At 37.7% G+C, this 18,644-nt stretch overlaps 1 protein-coding gene across 13 annotated transcripts in view; it reads right to left on the bottom strand.

Annotated features, from left to right (window-relative positions):
- Positions 1-18,644, bottom strand: part of Dcdc1 (doublecortin domain containing 1) — a 414,546-nt gene that overhangs the window by 351,549 nt on the left and 44,353 nt on the right. For all 13 annotated transcript variants that reach the window (XR_005877304.1, XM_040745964.1, XM_040745975.1 and 10 more), the window contains one exon: positions 13,673-13,878. Coding sequence is in view for 12 of the 13 variants with exons in the window: in XM_040745964.1 (XP_040601898.1) it covers positions 13,673-13,878 (206 nt within the window). In the remaining variant the exon portion in view is untranslated. The remainder of the gene's footprint in view (positions 1-13,672; positions 13,879-18,644) is intronic.

Below are 18,644 nucleotides of genomic sequence, written 5' to 3'. Positions count from 1 at the left end.
GAAGGCTTTTAGATAACAAGGAAGAAAAAGTCTGCAAACTCCCTATAAAGTCACACTCCCTCTTCATACACTGCTAGTGTATACATTAAAATCATAAAGCTGGTTACCCTCCATTACTTTTCTAACTCAAATCCTTTAAATGACTCTTGAAGGCTTTTAGATAACAAGGAAGAAAAAGTCTGCAAACTCCCTATGAAGTCACACTCCCTCTTCATACACTGCTAGTCAAAACACAAGCTATCATGCATGGGGACTTGTTTGCCAGCTGATGGGCTTTTGAGGCTTTTCCCTTGATAGACTCCCAGAATGGTTAGTCACAGATGGAGCTTGGTTGGAAGAAACACATTACTGGGGACATGCGCTTGCAGTTGTATCTAGTCCCTTTCTGTATTTACTTCCTTCAGTTTTCCATTTACATTTGGAAAATACATATCTGACAACTCCCACGTTAATAACATTCATCTTGCAAGTATCTTCTAAGCCTTATACTATCTAATATCTATTCAGCATTTCCCCTGCCATGTGCTCCCAGTACCATGTTGTTCTGCCTGACTGTGGAGCCAGAAATAACAACAGACTGTGAACTAAAACAACTCTTCCTCCCATTAGCTTATTTGCATCAGTCTTATGTCACAGTGATGCAGCCAGACCTACTTTTACATTAACCTTCCTACTCCCAATATGCATCTCGTTCAGTCTGCCCTGGAGCCTTTTCGCCACCGTGCTCTCTGGTGCAGCGCTTCCATCATCAGTCTGTTGCTTCTTATCTCAGAAGCTTTCTCTGCACCATCAGTCCACATTTAACATTTGTTTTTACAAATGTCTCTATCCACCTCCAGACTAAAAGCTTGAGGACAGCAATGTGGTTAATTTGGTTCATCACTATGTTCTGGGTACTTGATAGACTTTAGTAATCTTAAAAATATTTTGGGCAAATGAATGAATGCAGCTTAATATACATTATTCCTAATTCAGCCTTAATCTTACCTTTTCATGAAGAGCCTAATGAATGTTGTTTAAAAAGTTTCTGACATTTTTATGAAATTATGCTATAGGTAAACATAATTCCAGAAGAATTTTTTTCAGATGAAACTAATTCTTTTTTGTGCCAGTGCATAGGCCTGATATACTGTCTTTAGGAAATAAGAAGGTATCGTCACATTTACAACAATGCTGTTTGTTTCCTACTCAGTAACTATTCTCTGTCACATCCACAACATGCAGTAAAAATTTTCTTTAGGGAGTCACCCTTGCACTTCTGACTCAATTTGATGCAAGGGAGGCAGCAATTATCTTGACTGATCAGAGTTACCATGTTGTAGTGCCATGCTCACTGACAATCAATGGGTTGAATTTGGAAGAACAATGCAGTTTGGGCCAATAAGACATGAGAAAGGACTTCAATAAAGACTTATTCATCCATTAGGAGGATGGTTCTCTCCTCTGTCCTAACATAATTGCACCTAGCTGCACAACAGTCATCTTATTACTACAAAACTACAGAGTCACAAGAACCAGCCTGGAATCCTATTACTTCACGTGCAGAGTGGTCCTACCTCTGTATTTCTTAGTTTATTTTATCTTATGTCTGTTTGAATAAGAATTCTTTGCTTTTTGACACTAAAGTCACATGTCTGTTAGAAAACAACTTGAGGAAAGGATGTATGTTTCTCAGATGATAAGAATCGATGTGCACTGACTCAGTCCATATTTATCCAGCAATGTTGAACAGCATTGCTATGTCAATGTATGCTTATTATTTAATTATTTAATTAAGAACCCAAGGAAGAATCTAGAATAAATTAAGCAAGCAGAAAACTGTGAAGACGAATGGATAATTGTGAAATCATTTCTTTGAATTACTAAAAATATTTTACCTTTTGCAATTAATTGTAGATACTCGGTAGAAAAGAACTCCAGTTTATCATGAATCTGTTTCTACAGAATTTTTGTGATGACTGAAAGACTGTCAATTAGAAATTTTAAAAAACTAAATGCACTCAGGCGCTTAAATCTCTGCTGAGGCCCATGTTTTACAAGTTAGATTCAGACTTACATCGATAGTTTAACCTCAAGATTCTAGGATACTGGGTTTGTATCCATTATGTGAAGTAAATTAAATATATTGTTCTGGATAAATCCACTGTTCATCTTGTTTTCGTTAAAGCAGGTGACATACATACAATGAGATATACTTATTTGCTCTCACTGATGAATATGATTCTTATTTGTAAGAATGACAATTTCTTATCAAATTGTGTTCAATGTTGTTATGATATTTTATGTTAAAAATAAATGAGAAGACTTCAATCTGTGAACGCGCCTTGCTTTATTCTTTTAATTTTTTTATTTATTTTAGTTGGGCATGGTGGCACACTACTTTAATTCCAACACTCAGGAGGCAGAGGCAGGCAGATCTCTAATTTTGAAACCAGCCTGGTCTACATAGTGAGTTCCAGGACAGCTAGGACTGATACAGAGAAACCTTGTCCTGAAAATAAAAATAACAAAATGAAATAGTCAGGTGGTGGTGGTACAAGCCTTTAATCCCAGCATTTGGGAGACAGACAGATGGGTCTCTGTAAGTTTGAGGCCAGTCTTGCCTACAGAGCTAGTTCCAAGATAACCAAGGCTACACAGAGAAACAAAACAAAACAAAGAACAAATAAATAAATAAATAAAATTGTTTTAAATTTTTAAGTGTATGGGTGTTTTTGCCTACATGTATATCTTATTATGTGTATGATTCTTGCCCATGAGCAAGAAGAGGCCATTGGAAACCCTGGAACTAGAGTTTTGGACAGTTGTGATCTGTCACATTGGTACTCTGGAAGAGCAGTCAGTGCTTTTAACCACTAAGCCATCTCTCCATCAAAATTTTGTAACAGGCTTTTCTTTTTTGATCACCAACCAGCTCCCAAATCATGACATGGGAACTTATTAGTTATGAATGCTTGATCTAGCTTAGGCTCATTTCTGACTGGCTCTTTTCACTTAAATTAACCTGTTTGTCTTTATCTACCTTTTGCCTCAGAGATTTTTACCTTTTCTTTTCTGTATGTCCTTTTCTTGTTCCTTCTGTGTTTGTCAGGCTTGCAGCTACCCAGCTGGTTAACCCTCTCTTTCTCCCTCGTTCTCATCTCTCTTCTTCTTGTTGTTCTTTTTGAGCCTACATTCCTCAAAAAGAACCTTTCTAGAACCTTTCATAGAAGGTAAATTAGGCATAAAACTTAGGACTCACCAAAATAGGATTAATGATAGAGTATTTTCTTTGAATTTGCCAAATGTGAATGGACTGGACATTATAAATATGTTGAGTTAAAAACCCTTTTTATTTAGACAAAATGGAGACATGTTACAAAATAATTAATTACACTGTTTAAAGATGTGTCACTGAGATTAGCTTATTAAAAGCGAAACAGCCAATAGCAAGGCAGGAGGTATGGCAGAGTCTTCTGGACAAACAGAGCTCTGGGAAGAAGGAAGGCAAAGTTGCCAGCCAGACATGGAGGAAGCAGTATGGGCAAGATAGAGATGGAGTAATGAACACATGGAAGAATGTATATTTAAAAACATGGGTTAAGTTATAAGAATTAGTTAGAAGCAAGCCTAAGCTAAGGCAGAGGTTTCATAACTGATATTAAGTCTTCATGTTGTTTTTTGTGACCTGGAAGTCTGAAGGAAAGTCCAGCTACACTTCCTAAAATATATACATACATGAAGGTGACATAAATAGTCACCAAATAATGGGGGAGATAAAGCCCAGACTGGAGATCTCTCACCACCAAATGAAACTTCTAACTCTAAGAATGCGTTATATTTAATCCAGATGTTGGCCAAAGGAAACCCCAAAACTACACAGGCTATTGCCTAGGCTATTGATTGCGCTCAAGAAAACTGATGGTAAAGTCCTATTGCTGAAGACCACACATACACAACTCACTCAACATGGACTAGCCAAGCTGTTGCCTACATAGAGTGTTTACCCCTACTGACTAGTGTTCATGGTTCTGGAAGGCACTCTGGAAGCTTCCAAAGAAGAAAGAAAAACACCAACTCAATTACAATAACTTTGATCTATAATGGTATCCTGCATGCAAGATATACTCTTCTAATAGTGGCACAAAGCTTGTGGGACTAACCAACAAATATCAAATTGGATTTAAGAGCCACTCCATGAGATGGAGTCCATCCCCAACACTGATTGGGTGGCCAAGGACTTGAGACTAGATGGAATGAGAGACCTTGGAACACTCAGTCCTAAGTCTCCATCAATTTCCTCCCCTCACTGCTCAGGGAATTGTGCATAAGAGGAGGTAAAAATATTGTAAGAGTTAGGAGTTGAGAACACCAAGGAAACAAAGCCTTCTAAACACAACAGAACCTAAATACATATGAACTTACAGAAAAATGTGACAACATGCACAGGGCTTACAAGGGTCTGGTCCTGATGAGGTCCCAAGCTGAGCAGGCAAGTGGACACAAGCCCATATCCCTAACCCAGAAACTATCTCATATTGATAACTGCACACAAAGGAAAAATTAGTTTTCTGTAATGGAGTCTCACTGGGTGCATAGGTTACTCTTAGGGCAAGGCCCCATACCCAGCAGGAGATGACCAATACAAAACAAGCTCACAATATTTTTGGAAGGTTTTGTCTCACAATGTGTTGTCTGGAAAGGAGTGGATTACCGGTGACTATTAACACACTGAGGAATATGATTCTCATTCTCTCTCTCTCTCTCTCTCTCTCTCTCTCTCTCTCTCTCTCTCTCTCTCTCTCTCTCTGTAATCTTTAAGTGTCTATAGCTCTCATGAGATCCAGCTTCAACCTAGATGGACTTTTGATGAAGCCAGTCTTGTGTAGGGCTTGAACAAGCAGACACTGTTACTACAAGTTCATGGTCTTCTTCCCATCTTCCAGCTCTTACATTTTTTTCAACTCCCTCTTCTGGTATGTCCCTTGACCTTTTCATTACCTCTGTTTGTAGCTATCATTTCTTTTCACATACTATTTATATTTTTCTTTAATTCATTAATGAAATTTATAGTAGGTTTTGATGAGTATCCTGTTAACTCTTTTTGGTGTCAACTTCTACTTATTTACATTCTCTTGGATATAGTCTACCTGTTTTAGGAGCTTCATGACTGCCCTAAAAGTTCAATAAGCTCATTCTTCTCTAGATGGGCAGTGAGCTGAGATCTCCTTACCCTGCTGGTATGCACATAGTGCTTCCTTTTTCATCTGCCTTCTGCTCACAGGCATGTCTGCACCTTTCTTCGATTCTCCCTCTCCAGACTGATCTGAAATCTACTCAAGTTCGTAGTGGAGTAAAGAGTAAGACACACTTTTATTTCCCCTTTTCTCTTAGGAATTACATCTGCTATTTTGGATATTTCCTAATATCCAAAGTAATTACCTGTTTGTCCTCCTTTTCAGTGGTTTAGAAGGAGATAACTTCCCTGACACTAGCTTCTCCTTTTGACTGAGAATAGATGTCTGCTGGTTTTCTTTTCAATGCTTATGTTACACCATTTTTAAACAGAAGCACATCCAAGAACAAAATATAGGAAGAAGTGTATCTATACTAGTTGCAAATAACAACAAAAATTTACTTTTAAAAATGAGTGATAGTTGTGAGCCTAACATGATTTTGTTTCCAAAAATTGACCTAAAACTGTCTTGTGGAAAATCAAAGTAGTTTCATATTTTTGTAAGTTACCAGGAGAAAAATATTTATAAGTACCACTTCAATGGTGATCTGAAGTCAAAATCCTCAGGGCCATCTTTCAACAGAAGCTCTGGTTTTCAAAAGCAGAAGGGAACTGTGAGAGGTCCCTGTGTCTCTTACTCTAACACTAGAGAATGACTTCTGGTTCTAACAGTTCCAACTGTGGGTAGCAATTAAATAGTTCAATGTTTCAAGGTGTATGACTGGGTGATTCCATCCAATTCTGAGTCTTTATTATCTGGAAACTAGGTAAAAGTCAAGAAACTTTAATGATTGTGTACATATGGAGGCTAATTGAATAAAACCTTTAATTTAATCATCATATTTATGCTAATGTTCTTAGACCTAAAAATTTATCAAATATACAAAATGCAAATAAAAATAAAATACAAGAAAAGGAAAAATAAATTTTGTCTGTTCAAATTAATATATTGTTTGATTGTACTGTCTACAATTAATATTAATGATTGTTCTTTGCTACAAGCAATAAACTAAATAGATATTCAGAATGGAAATTCTTATTTATTTCTATTTCATACATAGTGTGAATTCCACAAGAAAAACATCTAATAATAATTATTTAAAACATTCTAAAAATTCTAATTATATAATTCTGAAATTTCACACTAAATAAGAAAAGACATTTGGCTACTTACAGCCTCTTGTGAATAAAATGATATGAAATTCTATATTTAAAAATATACCATCATATTTTTTAATCAGACTTTAACCCCTAAAGTAAAAAACTTAGATTAAAAAATAATAATAACTAGTATTAATACAATTTTTCACAAATCTCATAAAAAGCTGTTAGGGAACTTCCAGCACACTAAGTATGCATGACCTCCCCTGTCGGAACCCATGTTCAGCATCCTTAATCAAACTTTGTTACCCCGGGTGCTTCTTTTTGAATCTCTCTCAATGTTATATAAATTATTTTACCAATACTTTTGGGAAGCTCTCTGCTCATACAGCCACTGTTTTATATGTGGGAATATTATGCAAACATTTTATTTTTAATTGAACTGGGCCTTTCTTAAATTTAAGTTTTTCCTTAAGGTTTTATTTGTTTAAACTTATTGAATTATTTTCAAATTAATGAATGTTGAAAACAACACAAGTCAGGACTTCCCTGTGGTTTAAAGACATCTCATAAATCCTATGACTTACGCTATGACAAATATAAGTAGTTGCTTGAATACTTAAATGAACATTCAGCGGTAACATGAAAGAGTAATTAATGAAATGTTTGCATCTGAATACAAGACCATATTTGTATTTTCTAAAGCATATTTCCTATACATAGACGACACTTTCAATTCCTGATTTCTGAACCATGAGTTTATCCTAATCTAGCAACTTACTTCCTATGGTCTTGTTATCATTATTGTCCTCTCCCACAATTAACAATGTAAAAAGCATAGAAAGCCAAGAAAGAACAGTATGAAAATTCCATATTTTCACATAGAGAACTAAGAGAAAACAATGTTACACAGATCTTATTATTAAACAACTTATATCAAAATAACAAACTAATGGTACCCATAAATTTACTAATAATGGTACCATAGTATTTACTGTTTTATGCACTAATTAAAAACAAAAATATTGAAAACCAATGGAAGGAGAGTTCTTAAAGGTATCTGGATATTTCAATTTCCCAGCTCCATGCCAAAGATATTCTCAACAGGCTTAGAGTGGAATGAATTCTATATACAAAACCCAGATAATTCTATTGCAGATGTTCTGTGTGTTATAAATGAGAACAATGCTTGCAGGAAATGCGGCAGAAGGTATTCTCTTTTAATTAATCTAATGTTATGTTTTCTTCACATTAGTATCTGCAGTTTTGGAATAAAAAGAGATTATTGAAATGACTTTTTATTTAAAAATCTAGTATAAATATCAAGTAAAAGATCAACACTTAGACTCTTTTCCTTAAAAGAAAAATGAAGATAACTTAGTAGTAAATAATTCAGAAAAATTGAAACTTGACCCACAAAACTGAACTGAATTTGTATTTCAGAACTTCTGACTCAGAATATTGACAAATCAGATACTTGCAAAACTTGGGTTAAATCAGATAGAGTCCATGAAAACAACTACATCCTCAGCTCTATTCCCTCCCTTTAAGCCAAGCCTTCCAGAAGCTAGTCTTATGCATCAGAAAAGACAGGGAGTCTTTCTCTGAGGAGTAATTCAGAAAACTTGGGAACCAGATATACCCTGGAGAGCTGAGAGTGAAGGTAGTTTATGAAACAAAGGGGATTAAATGTAAGTACTTAAACCCACATAATCTCCTCCACTCAATTACTGGCTGACCTGCTGAAATTGCAGTCTGTCAATGACAGGACAGAAGCCTACAGACAATGACAACTAAGTACCTTATTCCAAAGAAAAATCCAAGTCCAGAAAACCCATCCCTTAGGATCCTGTAAATCTTCAAGGAGGCCTATTCCTTACAAACATATTTGTGTCCACTAGAAATTTCACCCACTCTTGAGTTCTTCACTTTTAATTATTGATGCATGATTAACTCATATTTAATGAAATCATAAGCTAACACAAAAAAATTAATGTTTACTGCAAAAGAGAATGGACCTGAGTTAGGCTTTCCAGAACTTATATATAAAGCAGAGGTGGCAATGTGCATCTGTAATTCCAGTCCTTGCATGGGAATCTTTGGAAACTCAAGGGACACACACACACACACACACACACACACACACACACACGCACACGCACACGCACACGCACACACACACACACCATGAGGGAAGATACCTTAAGGGAATGGGAACAGTAGAAAATAAGTAAAAGAAAAATAAAGAGGGGTATATTATGGGTGGGAGACATTAAATCTGTAAGGGAGACGGAGAGAGGAGGTTTGGGGCGATATGGATTCATGGTGGGGGCAGTTAATCAAATTGAAGGAAGTATGAAAAATCCATATGGCAACATAAATAAATAAATCTTTGAACCTAAATAAATAAATAAATGAGAGACTTAGGAAGTCATCCTGAGTGGTAGATAATGTTGTCCATAGAAGCAGTGGCCAACTAAATGAAGTTCCCAGTTCCCAGTGTGGATTCTTATACAGAGATTCTCAGGGAAGCCTCAGAACCTCCCTGAACAATACAGGCTCTTGTTAGTTCTGTAAGCTGTCCACTAGAAGTAGAGAATAAGACCACATTGCTGAAGTTGGCTCACATCTCTGTTACAAGAAGCACAGAAAGCAATCTGGAAAAGAAACCAAAACCTTTCTACTGTCTAGCTTTTGAAGTTCCAGAATGCTAGGCAGGTTGTTGGAGGAGAAAAGGCATCATTGGTCATATCTAGAAGTGAATCTATTATGCTGCCATGTGGGTAAAATGTGCCCACTTGTGCAAAAAATGGCATGATTGTTCCAGGGATAACCAACTGCCCTCTAATTGGATTTAAGGTCCACACCAGGAATTCATGCCTGATACTACAACACCAGTTATTAACCCGTGTCTAGTGAGGTCATAGGCTCAAGTAGGGCAACTAAACCAACATAGCATTAAACTGTCTTCTCAATGTGTATGTTCATACCCATTTACACAAGCTACCCTCAGCCTTAATCAGAGGAGCCTCTCTTTACAGTGAATATCATGAATACAGAGTCATATCTGCCCAAGATGCTGAGAATAAATGATGGTTTAATGTTCAGCCCTAAATAAACATTTACACCATATCCTCTAAGACTTAGGGAACATAGCAGAAAAGGGAGTAGCAAATATAAAAGGACCTGAAGATGGGATGTGGTCCTCTGGAGTCCATGTAACCACTTCAGTCACAAATTCAATGTGATCTCATGGGATCACATGAGACTGACACTGTCAATAATTAGTCATAAGGAGGGGAAGAGCTTATAGGGGCACTCCTCTCTGCTGAACTGTTGACTATTGATGGGTTTGGCGAGTACAAGAAATCATTATTTCTAGTTGTGTACTCACTCAGAAGATACTACATAAACTCAGTGGATCACAAAACAGATGTGGGGAAGGAGAGAGGTGGTAGAAAGGGGAGGAGGGAAGGGAGAAAGTGGTCAGTATATATTGTGTACATGTATAAAATTGTCAAGTAAAAGCTAAAATATTAGAAATCATAAAACTCTCAGACAGGAAAACTCTACTTGTTTCATATGATTTACATTTAGAAAGTAGAAAACTACAAAATCAGAACAGTAAGAGTAAAGGAAAAGGATATTGCCAAAGGAATAATCCAATAAACTACTCAAGATATAAAGATGTCACTTTTCACACTGAAATAATACCCACTCTGACTGAATAACCAGCAAATTTTGGGGGTGGGGAATTATTTCTCAAGATCTGAAAAAATAATTGCCTCTTGCAATTTCATTCTTTGAAGTAAAAAGGTATGCACAAGAGAATAATGAATACAGAGGGCAGTTTAAGAACCAGGAAAGAGGAATGTACATAGAGAAAGAAAAGGGTCACTACCACAGGTTGGAGGTGATGAGAGACCCCAAGACAGAGGCCACAGAACAACCTCTGTAGACTGGAGAGAGGGGCTCAGGGATCTCCTGCCTTGTTTCATTCACATCATTAATTTTTTATTGTTTTCTTCAAAAGTATACAAGCCAGGCGGTGGTGGTGCACACCTTTAATCCCAGCACTTGGGAGGCTGAGGCAGGTGGATCTCTGTGAGTTCGAGACCAGCCTTGTCTACAAAAGCTAGTTCCAGGACAGCCTCCAAAGCCACAGAGAAACCCTGTTTCAGAAAAAAACAAAAGTATAATGTCATGACATCAATAAGGTTTATATAACACCACGTGAAAATAAGAGAGAATTAATTGCTGAGGAAAAAACATTTTTCATAAAGGAGATGCTGTTGTGTGTAATTTCTACACAACTTAATATGTGTTTGACAATTAATTCAAAAGACAATTGGGAAAGAATAAAACTTTCCCACCAGGATGCTAACCTTAGAAAGTTAAAAATCGGAAGCTTTCATTTTCCATTAACCTGACATCTGATGACCACAGATTTTAAGTACCTTATCATCCCATGAATATACACATTTAAGAAATAACCTATAATAATGGGTACTATGTGCTCACTAAAGCCATGCCTAAGAGTTCTAAAAGTAGTAAATTATGGATTGAAACTACAGGTAATAATTCTGGTATTCCGGAGTTTACTGGAGAATATTATTATCTTGCCTTAATTTCAAATTTCTTAATTACTTAGCTTCATTAAAAATGAATAGATTTTCTGCTGATTTCCCACCTATTATTAAAACAGACATTTCATTCCCCCTTTGCTGAATCCTGAGCTTACAGAGGACTTTTCTGAGTTAACAAGCTTATTTTACCACATGACCTCAGTCATTTCTCTGCTTCCTATCTTTATTTCTTCTCCTTAGTTCATATTTATTTAACTTATGAGCAGGGCATGACCCTATGATTACCAAAAGCCCTTTCAAAATGTATTACAAACATATTAATGAGTAATGTTCTGTCATGAGTTTTATGAATTATGAAATTTCTTTAAATTCCATAAATTATAAGAAAAAAGAATCTATTTATCATTTATTATAAATAACTTGCTCAGTGATGACAAAAACAGAAGTGACAATTATATTTATATACAGATGTTCAGCTAAAAACATATACCCTGTAAGAATGCTTATTAACCCAATTTTTTTTTTTTTTTGGTTTTACGAGACAGGGTTTCTCTGTATTATTTTGGAGGCTGTCAGTCCAGCCTGGCCTCGAACTCACAGAGATCCACCTGTCTCTGCCTCCCGAGTGCTGGGATTAAAGGCGTGCGCCACCACCGCCCAGCTTATTAACCCAATTTTACGACCATAGCATAGAATTATAGACTGAACTGAACTTACGATGCTCTCTAACCTAGCGTCTATCTCCAAGAGTGACCACATTTTAATAATCTAAGAGATATATATCCTTCTTTATTTTTCAGAATCTTTGGGGAAGAGGTTACAGTAAACATTATAATTTAATTTTTGATTAATATGCCTTCTTTTACCCGTAATCCAAATCTGCAGATAAAAGAAGTAAAGCCCCACTTCCTATATCCTTGGTAGATGCTTGTCCTAGTTACTGTTACTATTGCTGTGGTGAACACCATTACCAAAGCAGCTTGGGGAAGACAGGAAATAAATTCAGATTATACTTCCACATCACTGTTCATCGCCAAAGGAAGTCATGACAAGAAATCAAACATGGAGGGAACTGATGCAGAGGCCATGGAGGAACACTGCTCACTGGCTTATTTACCATGGCTTCATCAGCCTGCTTTTTTATAGAACCCAAAAGGAGCAACTCAGGGGTGGCCACATTCACAAGTGTCTGAACCCTCCACCCATCAATGACTAATTAAGAAATCTCCCTACCAGTTTACCAACAACCAAATCTTTTCTCTATGGAGGCTCCCTGCTCATCAATTACTCTAACTTTTGTCAAGTTGACATAAAACTATCAGGCTCTTTAGTGACTGTGGTTACAAAACAACAATAAAAAATACCTAGTTAATCATTCATTTATTTTGAGCAATATTCAAATTAAAACAGTTCTATATAATAAAAGTATCTATACCTAAGATGGACACCTATGTTGAGTTCATAATAAGATTTTCTACTAATAAGAAAAACAAAAATCTCTTCTATTAGATGTATATTTATGAGTATTTCTGTTTGTTTATTTTTTTGAGACACGATTTCTCTGTGTAACAGTCCTGGCTGTCCTGGAACTCACTCTGTAGACCAGGCTGGCCTCAAACCCACAGAGATCTGCCTGCCTCTGTCTCCATAGTGCTAGGATCAAAGGTATGAGCTACCACTGCCTGGCATATTTATTAGTCTTAACAAGAAGCATTCATTGGGACCTTTCTGGATGCCAGGCATCATACTCCATGTATTACACGAGAGTGTTTCTTTGTAGCAACTCTGTGATGGGAGCAATACTGTTTTCCCCTTTGGGGGCTAGAACTGAGGCCTGGTGAGAGACATAATCCAAGGTTTCATAATTAATGGGCAGTAAAGCCAGAATGCAAATGTGTCCCTCTCCCTAATATGTTACTGAAAAATTATAGTTACTATTATTACTAATATTATTAAGATTGATCAAAACCTATAAAATGTATCTGCAAATTCTCATTAGTTCCTTGATACCAAAGATGATGTGAGGGGCTGAAGAGATGCTTCAGTTGTTAACAGCAAAGAATGCTGGGATAGAACTCTGAGTTTGGGCCCCAACTCCAACGTCAAGCCACTCACAACTGCCTGTAACTCTAGCTCCAGTCAGTCAACACCTCTGACCTCTACAGGTACCTGCACCCACCTACCCCCACACACAAATAAATAAAAATAAAACCCTTTTAGAAAACTGACCCAGGAAGAACAAAAAAAACTTCTAAAAGACATGTGTTCACATAACAAGTCCAAACTATTGTTTTTAAGTTTGTCTGATTATTACATAATTTTTCCAGGTCTATCCAAATCTATTTTTTAAATTTATATATTTATTTTAAACATAATTTCAGTTATTTCAGACTTTATTTATACTTTCAAGGAATACACAGTACTTTAGGTTTTATGCTAAATGAAAAGAGGCAGTTTGATATTTGAAACTATGTTAGACTAATTTCAATATGAATATCTTATAGAATATTGAACCACCTAGAAACTTCTTACTAGCATAAATGTAACTAATAAATGGACAACTATGTCAACCAAGTAAATACCATTGTTTTGTTAAGATAATTTATGTTGTCAATGCTTTGAACACATTTCTAAACAGTTGGGTACTTCAGTTAATATGTAGATTCCTCTTAATATTTCAGTTTAATGTTTTACATGGTTATTTAAAATCAATATGCTTTGAAAGTCATAAACTTTGAAATGTGATTCGTATTTCAATTTTAGAAGTTACCTTCCTCATTGTTTCCTTTCCCACTGTAATCTCATGCCCATCCTGTCCCATGCCATTCTTAAAGACTAGAATTCGTACTGCGGTCTTCTGAACACGTGTCTTCATCCTTTTGGAAAGTGCGGGCTTAGTTTTCTGTCTTTTGACATCAGTGGGAAGCATCAACCCACGCATTGTCCAAGTCACTTTCTTCATTAGCAGCAGATGGTCTAGAAGACAGGTTTTTTAAAATTCAAGTCAGTATTTGGCATCAGAATTTAAAGATGGACACATGCTCCCTTCTCCCTATTTCCTATGTCATACACACTGGCCAATCTCCATTTAGATGCTGGTTTTCTAAAATGCTACCTCCAGCTTCTCCAGCTTCCCACTAGCCGTGACATAAGCTATAGCAAGCTGTCTGCTCTGATCGCCTGCATAAATCATCATTTCTGAAGGCAACAGATGTTCAGGCTATGAAAGAGTAATACCACAATTTAGTCCTAATTAAAATTCACCTTAGCATGCCTTTATCTCTGATCACATGCACCTGACTTTAGGGGTCCACTAAAAGGGTCCAGTGTCCTTTGCTACAGCAAAACAATGTGAGTCTTGAACTTGTGTTCTTTCCTTTGGGAAAACCCACTTCTTCTCTAATATATTACCTTTTGGTGTTGCTTTAGAGCTGATGACCTCTAATCAGTGACCTTCCCAGGCACTTCTGTGAGAAGCAGGGAGGCACTTTCTAAACTACTTCACTGAAAGTGAAGAACAGCTTTTCATTAACAGTTTACTTTGACCTAGACATTTTCAAAGACGTGTGCAAAGGGGATTTCAGTTTCAAACTCCCACCAGTATTAATGAGAATGCATCTAAATTACTATGTTAGACTTCAAAAACTATATGAGTGAAAACAGGAAAGTAGCATGTTACGTACTAAGCTGCTGTTTGTCTTCATATCTTTTTAAGAGGTTTCATTTCGTAAATAAATAATTTCTAACTAAGCTGTTTACTTTATTCATGCATTCAATTTGTTTTGGATCTTATTTTCAAATTACACATTATATAGAAACACATTGATGCCTCCATCTGCTCTTATTTGTACTAATAAGAGAAATAGCTTTATTTATATACACCTAAGAATACCTAGTTTATTAGCCAAGCAGATCTCTGTGAGTTTGAGACCAGCCTGGTCTATAAAGTGAGTTCCAGGATAGCCAGGGCTGTTACACAGAGAAACCCTGTCTCGAAAAAACAAAAAATAAATTTAAAGACCTATATTTTTAAAAATAGTATGAAAAAGGGGTGACATGCAAGTTTAAAATCCTAGCACTGGAGAGGAAAAGACAGGAGGAACCTGGAGGTGTGCTGACCAGTCAGTCTAACTGAATTACAGCTCCAGGTTAAGTGAGATAGTCAAAAAATAAGGTGGAAAGCAACTGAGTAAGGTCCCTAACATCAACTTCGGACCTCCACAAGCGTAAGCACATGCCTGCCCACACACTGTTCTAACACATCCAAGTCATTCTACTTCCTACAGATCTAGAATAAATTATTACATCAGGATCCAACCAGACTCTATAGTTTACCTGAGTAGAGGGAACTGCAAGGGAATGGTTATATAAGTACAAGGAAAGTTTGAGTCACAATCAATGACAGTGTGCTTAGCCAAAGGCTATAACAATGACAAGAGACAGATTCCAGCAAGGCCAAAGAGGAAGGATTGCATCTGGATTTAGAGATTCTGCAAGGGGTTCCCTTTGGATTACTTTAGCCAGGGCCAGGACTATCATGAAGCAAGTTAATTCCCAAAAAGATTTCTAAAACAAGCCTAGATTATAATAAAGTTGAAAATATATTTATAAATTATATGATTTATATTTATTATTATTCAAAAAATTTTCATGTATTTTGATATTATTATCTCCTTCCCCAACTCCTCCAAGATCCTTCTCACCTTCCTACCTCCCCGACTTCATGTTCTTTTTCTTTCTCTCAAAAAAATAAAACTAAAAATGTATCTGTCTGTCTCTGTCTCTCTCTCTGCACACAAACATAAAACAAACACATGGAGTCTGTTTTAGGATGATCAGCTACTCCTGAGCACCGGGCCTGCCCTGGAATGCAACTGACACTCCACTAGAGAAAACCAATACTCCCTCTGCCAGCAGGTATCAGTTGCAAACAGTTTCTGGGTTAGGGATGAGACTTTATGCTACATCCTCTTCTCAGCACTGGGATTTTGTCTGGTTTGAACCTGTGAGGGGCTTGTGTGTGCTGTTACGGTTATGTATGTATTTTAAGGTATTCCCACTTTCTGGATTTCTGCTGAGATTGATAAACATGGGAAAACTCAAGTTTTCATTGCTTTTACTCTGTCTCTGCCTCCTAGGTTCTGGGGATATAGGCATGTCCCACTACAACCTACTCAAAATACACAAAATTAACTTAAACTGCACAAAACTAAAGAAATCTTCATTTGTAGTAAAATAGTAAGGTGAGTAAAACATGTTAGTGCTTTATTGAATAGGCAGCATAGCTAAAAGTCCATAGTGTGGGACCTGAAGGCAGGTACTTCACATCTGCACTTGCACCTGAACCTTGCTGTCCCTGTAGATCTGGAACTTTCCAGGCGGCAGTGGGGGTACGACTCTATTTGATTTCACTTACAGTAACCTGGAAGTAGGTGACACTTCCTTGCTTTTTGTGGATGCAGAGAATAAGACTCCGCTGAAATAAACAAGTAGATCTTTACAGTGTATAGAATAGGTACATCTGAGAAAAGAGTCTCAGCTGGGGGACTGCATAGTCTTTTTCCCTAACTGTTACACTGTGTGTTTCCTCCAGTGCATAAGTGCCTCAACTAGCAAGGAATTCTAATTTAAAATGGCCAGATTTCCCTGCCCCTCACCAGCTGCAGCACATGGGAGAGAGCGAGCCCTGCACCTTGCTGGACAGCACAGTAGGGCTGACCATGTTGCTGGAGATATGGATGGGTGAGCAGGCCCCTAGGGTATGAGCATGTCCCACTGCTTGTCTCTCATGTTGAGCTCCTTTGCCCCTTGCCCCTTGCCATCTGGCCCTGGGGTCATGAGAGCGGGAGAGCTGGCCCTGCCCCTTACCAGCTGCAGCACTCTGGAGAGCAGGCCCTGCACCTTGCCTGGGCAGCTCAAAGGGGGAAAGTTGACCCAGCCCCAACTGGTCTGCCATGTGGTAGTGGCATGGGTGAGGGAAAGATGCTTCCCCCTCCCCTCCCCCATCACCTGTGGCAGGTGAGAGATCTGGCCTCAGGGACATGAGAGCAGGAGAACAGGTCTTGGCCCATACCAGCTGCGTCACTAGGGAGAATGGACCTTGAACCTCACCTAGGCAACATCATACAGCTGGCCCTGTTGGAGGATGTGTGAATAAACCTGCCCCAAGAACATGAGAACAGGAGAATACTCTGGGCAACTTGCTGCCTGCTGCATGAGGTGAGCTAGCAGGGGCAGCGCTAGAGAGCTGGTATCTGGGCACATTGTAGAAAATTTTACTGGTGTGTATTTAACAAAATAAGAATATGTTCTTTTCTAGGTAGCCAGCATCAGATACAGGGCATGACTCTGCAATGCCCAACAAATACTTGTAAAATAGTTGACAAATGTTAGAACAGAGCATGCCTAGTACCCCAGAAGCTATTGGGTTGATATTAAGCAATATTTTTACTTGATGTTTTCCTTGTATGTTATATTGCTGATGACCATTTCATTGCTGTGGTTTTCTTGATGTATCATGAAGGATAATCCAGAAAAGCTGAAGCAAAATGTCCAGAGGCTCCACATACACTATACATTGGCTTCAGAATTACAAAAGCAACCGGGGACTGAAATAAAGTTTAAACATTATTGGCTTGAGGGCTGAAGTGGGTCTGTTAGTGAAATGCTTGCCCTACAAGCGTGAGGACCTATGGTTGGATTCCTAACAGTCAGAACAATTGTTGGGACAGTTAATGTCACCATTGGAGAGAGAAAAGACAGGAGGATCCCTGGAACTTGCTGACTATCCAGTGTAGATAGTTGGTAAGCTACAAACTCAGTGTGAGATCCTGTCTAAAAACGATAAAATGAAATAATGATTGAGAAAGGCATATGATACTGTCCTATGCCCTCTACATTATATAATAATTGACCCAAATATTTATTGAATAAGCATATAGTGCCCATCTCCCCTGCCGTCCCAGTTGTGGACACTGTTCTCAGAAAACTGAAAACAGTTCTTGATCTGAGAAGAAAGGAAGACAGCATGTTGTGTGGCAGGAGCCGGGTCAGAAGTATTCATGGACTGAGGGAACATGGGGTAGAGACACCTCACAGAACACAGTGGCAAAAAGACCTCCAAAAAGGTAGGTCCGGCAGGATTGGAAGGATACATACAATAAGAAAAAAATAGAAAAGGAGGCTGAGTCACGTGACATGCTGAGAAGCCTGAGAACAGAGGTGGCAGGAAGTAACTTAGCTGGAGCCTCACATGAAGCACTGAGTAGTACATCACTCAAAGCAGGTCTTCCAGATTTTTAACAGAGAGGACTATTGAAAACTTCTTTCATTGCATTACAGAAAATCCATTTTGCAACAGGACACAGCTATTGGGGATAGATGAGGAAAAGAAAAGTTCTAGAAATCTGTCTCAAAATATAGGTCATGAATCTCCTATATGAGATCAGGAAACCTTCTATTGAGAGAGATGAAGTGATGTGTTTATAACATATCTCTGAAGACAAGACTTCAAATCAAGAAATGTGGTCAGAAAGCTGATGTCAACAGTGAAAAGATTACATATAAAGTCAAGAAAAAAAAAAGGAAAGCAGCCCAGAAGGTCTGGGGAGCTCAGAAAAGATAACTCAGCTTCAGCCCTACTGAGGAAGAAGCTAGTATTGGGTAGCAGGAGTGAGCAGTGTGAGCACTAACAGAAACCCGAGGCATCTCCAGGGTGTGTGAGGCAACACTCCAGGCTGAGT

The sequence above is a fragment of the Mesocricetus auratus genome, unplaced genomic scaffold, assembly GCF_017639785.1.
Source record: "Mesocricetus auratus isolate SY011 unplaced genomic scaffold, BCM_Maur_2.0 Super-Scaffold_100004, whole genome shotgun sequence".
In the NCBI taxonomy this organism is placed as follows: domain Eukaryota; kingdom Metazoa; phylum Chordata; class Mammalia; order Rodentia; family Cricetidae; genus Mesocricetus; species Mesocricetus auratus.
Note: the sequence above shows the minus strand (reverse complement) of the source record. Positions and strands in the feature narration are given on the sequence as shown.